This window comes from Dama dama, chromosome 23 (assembly GCF_033118175.1).
Source record: "Dama dama isolate Ldn47 chromosome 23, ASM3311817v1, whole genome shotgun sequence".
NCBI lineage: Eukaryota > Metazoa > Chordata > Mammalia > Artiodactyla > Cervidae > Dama > Dama dama.
Genome location: NC_083703.1, coordinates 79258225 through 79265109, shown reverse-complemented (window position 1 = coordinate 79265109; position 6885 = coordinate 79258225). Strand labels below are relative to the sequence as shown.

General features: G+C 54.1%; 1 protein-coding gene across 4 annotated transcripts in view; it reads left to right on the top strand.

Annotated features, from left to right (window-relative positions):
• The first annotated feature begins 364 nt into the window (after positions 1 to 364).
• Positions 365 to 6885, top strand: part of ATP9A (ATPase phospholipid transporting 9A (putative)) — a 122068-nt gene continuing 115547 nt past the window's right edge. For 3 of the 4 annotated variants that reach the window (XM_061127525.1, XM_061127522.1, XM_061127524.1), the window contains exon 1: positions 389 to 518. In XM_061127525.1, the coding sequence (XP_060983508.1) occupies positions 451 to 518 (68 nt within the window). In that variant the 5' untranslated portion in view covers positions 389 to 450. Of the gene's footprint in view, positions 519 to 6885 lie in introns of all 4 variants that reach the window. The other variant, XM_061127521.1, reaches the window with a different exon arrangement.

Genomic DNA, 6885 nt, shown 5'->3' with positions numbered 1-6885 from the left:
GTGCGCACAGGCGAACATGTGCGGGTGAAAGTGGCGTCCGCGGGGGCGGGGGGCGGCCGGGCGCGCGCACGGCGGGGCGTGGGCGGGGGGCGCGCGGCCGGGTGGGCGCTCGTGGGGGGCGCGCGGCGCGGGCCGGGGGCGGGGCCTCTGCGGCGGCCGCGCGGACACGGCGGGCCGCCCCCGGTGGCAGGCAGGCAGGCAGGCGCGGCGCCGGGCGGGCGGGGCGCGGAGCTCGGGCCCATGGTGCGCCCGTGTCCGTCGGTCGGGCCGCGCGGGCGGCTCCGCGCGTGGCCCGGCGCTCGCGAGCTCGCCCCGTCGCTGCGGGCCCGGCCCGCCCGCTGCCGCCGCCTCCTCCCCCGGGGCGGCGCGGCGCCGGCGGGCGGTGGCGCGGAGGCCGGACCGGGCAGCGGCCCAGGCTGCGCTGGGGGCGCGGCGGCCAAGGCGGGCGACATGACGGACAACATCCCACTGCAGCCGGTGCGCCAGAAGAAGCGGATGGACAGCAGGCCCCGCGCCGGGTGAGCGGGGCCCGGGCCGGCAGCCCTCCTTTGTCCGCGCGCGGCCGCAGCCCGGCGCCGGGCGGGGCGGGCCGGGCCGGGCCTGACAGGTCGGCCGGCGCCATGAGCCGGCGGCCGGGCCCGGGGAGGGGCGGGCGGGGAGCGGTCCGGCTCAACCCGGCCCGGCACCGCGGCGCTATCGCGTCCCTATCGGGCCCGAGCTCCCGGCTGCCGGGCACCTCTGCCTGCCTTGCTTTAGGCACCGCGGGAGGCCGGGCCCGCCCGGCGCTGTGGAACTGGGATCAGCCTCGCCTTCTATCCATTTTATTGTTTCCTGATTACGCCTTGTCTTCGTAATTCCGATTTGGTCAATATCGAACCTCGCTTTTCTCCTGGAACCGCCCTCGGGAGCCCGGAAATTCTCGGCTGGCTTTGCCCCCGCTGCAGACCCGCCGCGGGGTCCCCGCCCCCAGATGGCCGCCCTCCCTCCCCGGCGCCGGCTGGACCGCCGGAGGGCGAGAGGGGCTCCTGCTGGTCGCCTGGGCACCCCCTCCCCGCGGTCCCCCACAGTGTGAGGAGGGAGCCCCCCCCACCCCCCCGTCAGGGGCGGTGGCGGCCACCTGCTGTATCCTTCCGCAGAGGCAGGCCCCTGGGCCGCCTCGTGAGGGTTGCACCCACTCGGAAAAAGGAGGCGCGCGCGTTTTGCGCCCTGACAGCTTCCCACTGGGAGGGGGGCGCTGACCTGTTGAGGTTTTAAGGGGCTGGGGCAGAGTTAACGGGGTGGGGGGCGCGGGGGGAGGCGAGCTGGTTAGAATGCTGATTCCTGGCCCCGCCCGGGCCCGCCGGTGACTGCTTGGGGTGGGACCTGGAAGCGTGCATTTCCCGAGGCTGCCCAGGTGGGGCTGCGGTCGCCGGAGAAGGCAGCTGGGCGGGGCCGGGCCCCGCGGGCCGCCCTTCGCTTTGGCGTCCGGTTCTCCCCGCGCACTTCCCGGTGGCGGCCGTTTTGTGCGGCGTCGGTTGCTTGATGCAGGGGCGTGGGCCGGATGAACACCTAGGGTGACTTCACCAGGTGTCAGTGGAATTTTTTTAAAAGTGGGGGAAGGGATGATGCCAGCAGCCATTTTGTGGGGTCTTTGTCCCCCATCTTCCTTAAATCTTCCGGGGAGGAGACCCCCATTGGTAGAAGACAGAGGCCCAGAGGGGTCAGGGACCTCTGCGAAGATGCTGCAAGACGCAGACTGAACTCAGGATCTCTGAGCCAGAGGTGAACTGCCCTCCACAGCTTTCTTCACTTTCGGCCTACGTTTTAATCCCGACCTGTCAAAGCTAAAGAACGGTGACGGCTTGAGCCCTGTGCCTGGAAGAGGGCCTGCATGTAATAAACACCCTCAGTGAATGTTTTAATGAGTTAATAACATCAGTGGACTCTGAGGTCCTCTAGTTATTAATTCATGCCACAGTTATAAAAATGCCTACTGTGTGTGGAGGCTCTGCGGGGAGACGGGTTCAAAGCTGAACTGAACAAGCCCTTACAACAGGTGCGGGCCTCCGGACCCTGCTTGTGCATTGGAATCACCAGGGCAACTTTAACAATGACCATTCCCGCCGCGTTTTTGACCTTTGAAATAAAAATCTGAAGTGGGACTTGGCTATCTTTATCTGTCTTATCTACCTTATTTTTTCATGGCTCCCCGGATGATTTTAACGTGTCAGCATAGTTGAGAACCTCTCATTCAGTGCAAGAGAGAAAAATGCAAATAATTATTTAAAAGTGATGATTACCATGAGAGAAATATGCATCCTTAGCATAGGGGCCGAGTGGTGCCAACAATTGGGAAAAAAGGTTTCTGTTTAGTATTGGAGTGGAGGATTGCCTCTCCTTTAGAATTTGCCACCTGGGAACTAATTTGTTTCCTGAGCAGTGACGTGGATTCAAATTCAAGTCAGGTATCGGGAATTCCAGGTGTTTGCATACATATTCTTGTATTTAATCTGCATTTTTAGGAGTGGCCTTGTCAAGTTGGTGATCTTGGTATCTGGAAACACTTTTGGAAAACCTTGTAATTTCAGGGTGGGAGGTGAAGTAAAGAAATAAGAAGCAAACATATTTGTGATGGTCAGACTCTCTGCTGGGCACTTGAAATAAAATGCATACTCAATCGCTCAGTTGTGTCTGAGTCTTTGCAACCCCATGGACTGTAGCCTGCCAGGCTCCTCTGTCCATGGAATTTTCCAGGCAAGAATACTGGAGTGGGTTGCCATTTCTTGCTCCGGGGAATCTTCCCAATCCAGGGATCAAACCTGAGTCTCCTTCGTCTCCTGCATTGGCAGGTGGATTCTTTACCACTGTGCCACCTGGCCTTCTCTAAATCCTCATAACTACTGTGTGAATTTTTGGAGTTCGTTTCTTCATTTTATAGCCAGGGAAACTAAGGTTCAGTGATGCTAAACAATTTGTTGGAAGTCATAGGAGTAGTCAGTGTCAGGGGATGGATTTGAACCTGATCAACTCTTTATGTCTAATGGCTCTAAGCTGTAGGATGGTTGGGGGATTTTGTGGTTAAAGAAACCAAAAACCTAGGTGCCACAGGCCCCAGAAGACAGAGTATAATTAATGCTGGGATCACTCAGCATATGCCAAGACATGCAGTTTATTTGCTGGAGGAATCCCATAGCCCCAAAGCTCTTTTCTGTCTTGAGAAAGTTACCACATCCTGATGTTGAGAAAACTATTGCAGTGGTTTTGTTAGGACATAAGCATTTGCCTCACGTCGCTGGAAACCTTTTTTCTAACATCATGTGCTTTGCTTGTGGCTAAATGAAATTCTCCTCTTGATGAAACACAAGAGACTGGTTAGGAGCATGGGCATAGGATTGGAGAGCCAGGTGCAAGCCTGGGTTTTGCCCCTTACTGGCTGTGTGACTCGGGGGAAGTTACTTAACCTCTCTGAGTTTTAGCTTTTTCACCTGTAAAGTGGGACTAACTAATTCTCTGTGTGTGCTCGTGGTTCAGCTGCTCAGTCATGGCCGGCTCTTTGCACCCCCATGGACTGTACCCCACCAGGCTCCTCTGTCCCTGGGATTCTCCAGGCAAGAATATTGCCATGCCCTCCTCCACGGGATCTTCCCAATCCAGGGATTGAACCCAGGTCTGCAGCATTACAGGCGGATTCTTTATCTTCCCTGCCACCAGGGAACCCCATAATTATGTGTACCTCCTAGGATTGTTTATTTTGAGACTTAATCCATCTTAAGTTTGGAACACTAAGCACTCAGTACATCTTAGACTTTCACTAGGCCAAATAGTGATAATTAGATTTTTGTGTAAGGTTTGCCATTGGTAATTTCCAGAACGCTCCTTTGAGTAGAAGGACATTTGATGGTGGGAAGTTGAGAAACACAGACTTCATTGCTCTCTCCTGATCAAATCCAGGAAATGATTAACCACATAAATGATTCCGGACAGATAAGTAGGCGCCCTGGTGTGATAGGTAGAGAGCAGGTTGGGCAGAACCGAGACTTTGCCTTTCCTGAGTAATGATTTGGGATCTCGTGGCCAACTTGGACAGGATGCTTTGATTTTTTGATGTATCTGGAAATGGGGAACAAGGAAATTTTGGATGTGAACTGAATTAAACAGCTGAGTATTTAGGTACACAGTTTGCTTCAGCTTTTCTTGGGGGGGGAACAACTTTGTTGGGGTATGGGGCTGCCCTGGTGGCCCCGCTGGTAAAGAAACCACCTGCAGTGTGGGGGCGCTGTGTGCTCTGCTGAGTCGCTCAGTGGTGTCTGACCCTGCGACCCCACGGACTGTGGCCCACCAGGCTCCTCTGTCCAGGGGATTCTCCAGGCAAGAACTCTGGAGTGGGTTGCCATGCCCTCCTCCAGGGGATCTTCCCGACCCAGGGACCGAACCCAGGTCTCCTGTATTGCCTGGTCGCTCAGACAGTCAAGAATCCGCCTGCAGCCCACTCCAGTGTTCTTGCCTAGAGAATCCCCTGGACAGATGAGCCTAGCAGGCTACATACAGTCCATTGGGTCACAGAGTCCAACAGGACTGAGCAGCTTACACTTAGGTTACTTTATATCACATAAAATGCATCCATTGTTAAGGTACAACACATTGATTTTTTTTAAAGTAAATGTACAGAGTTTCTGTAATTCCTTACAATCCAGTTTTTGAACATCTCCATCTCCCCCAGAAGTTCTCTCATGCCTTCATCCCAGGCTGATTTCTGTTTTCATAGGTTTGCCCTTTCTGGAAATTTCATATAAATGGAGTCATAAACTGTGTTGTCTTTGTATCTGCTTTTTTTTTTTTTTTCATTTAACAGAATGGTTTTTTAATTTTAACTTTTAATACAGTTTTTAAAGGTTATTATCCATTTATGTGCTAAGTCACTTGCTAGTTGTGTCTGACTCTTTTTTGCAGCCCTGTGGATCATAGCCCACCAGGCTCCATGGGACTCTCCAGGCAAGAATCCTGGAGTGGCTTGCCATGCCCTCCCCCAGGGGATCCTCCCAACCCAGGGATCCACCCCGAGGAGCTTACATCTTGTGCATTGGCGGGGAAGTTCTTTACTCCTAGCGCCACCTGGAAAGCCTTGTGCGTTTACAGTTACCACAGAATATTGGCTTGTGTTGTAATACGTCCTCGAGCCGTCCACACTCAGTAGTTTGTATTTTTCCCTCAACAACCCCCTCCCAGCTGGTAACCGCTGGTTTGTTCTCTGTAAGCCTGCTTCTGTTCTGTGAGCACAGTGAGTGCTTTTTTAACCCTTTTAGTTTATGTTGGAGAACAGTTGATCATCAATGTGCTGGTTTCAGCTGTACAGTGAACTGATTCAGTTTTGCATATACATGTATCCTTTTCAAATTCTTTTCCCAGTTAGGTTGTTACAGAATTTTTGAAAAAAAAATTTTATTGGCTGCAGCGGTTCTTGGTTGCAGTGCTTGGGATCCTTTTCATTGCCTTATGTGGGATATTTCCTTGTGGCGTGAGAGCTCTTAGTTGCAGCATGTGGGATCTGGTTCCCTCACCAGGGATCAGACTGGAGCCCCCTGCACTGGAGGAGTGGAGTCTTAGCTGCTGGGCCACCAAGGAATATTACAGAATCTTGAGCAGAGTTGTTAACACAGTGGTTTTCAAGTTCCTTTTTATTGCTTAAAGATTTCCATTGTGTAGGTATACCATGCTTCATCTCTTCACCATGACGGACATTTGGGTTACGTCTCGTGTTTGGCTGTTGTATGTAAACAATCACTAAGAACATTCAGGTCTTCTTGCAGACAGATGCTTTCCTTCCTCCTGTCTGCCTTGAGTGTCTGAGACTTGATTTGTCAGTCGCTCCTGGCTCTTCCGTGGTGGCCCTGTGGGTTCCCCTGTATCATCTCCTCTGTCTTCCGGCGCAGAGATGGGGTTGCTCAGGGTTTGCTCCTGGCCCTCCTCCCCTTGAAGTCTGGGCTGAGCTTGTCCTGCTCATGGCTTCGTGTGTGCATGCTCGGTCACATCCGACTCTTTGCGACCCGTCCAACTGTAGCCTGTCAGTCTCCTCTGACTTTGGGATTTCCCAGGCAAGAATACTGGAGTGGGTTGCCATTCCCTCCTCCAGGGATCTTCCCGACCCAGGGATCGCCCCCGGATCTCCTGTGTCTCCTGCATCGCAGGCGGATTCTTCACCTGCTGAGCCATGGGGGAAGCCCTTCCCTGGTGGCTCAGGTTGGTAAAGGATCGGCCTGCAATGCAGGAGACCCAGATTCAGTCCCTAGGTTGGGAAGATCCCTTGGAGAAGGGAATGGCAACCCACTCCAGTATTCTTGCCTGGAGAATTCCATGGACAGAGGAGCCTGGCGGGCTGGAGTCAGTGGGGTGGAAAAGAGTCAGACACGACTGAGCGACTAACACTTTCAACCCGTGGCTTCAGTGACCTTCAAGTCCTTCTGCCCTCTTCCTGAGTCCTTTCAGCCTGGCTCCCATCATGAGCCTGGTCTTCCTTCCTCCAGTGTTCCCATGCACGGAGAATGGTGTGCCAGCTCTTCAAGGCAAAACCCTGAAACCCAGGATCTGGATGCTGCCTTCGCCCTCCTCTTTGTTTGCTAATCCTTGATCAGGACCTCCCGCTTTTGCTCCCTGAGCTGCTCTGGAATCTGTTCACATCTCCTTTAGCATTGCTGCCACCGGCCCATCCTCCTTGTCGTCGTCTTCATCATCAGTTGATACCCTTCATCCATGCTTTTGATTGTCCAGTGGGGTCTCCACCTCTCACCCAGAATGTGTGTGCTACATTGATTCAGTCATGCTCGACTCTTTGTGACCCTATGAACTGTAGCCCTGTAGGCTCCTCTGTCCATGAGATTCACCAGGCAAGAACACTGGAGTGGTTTCCGT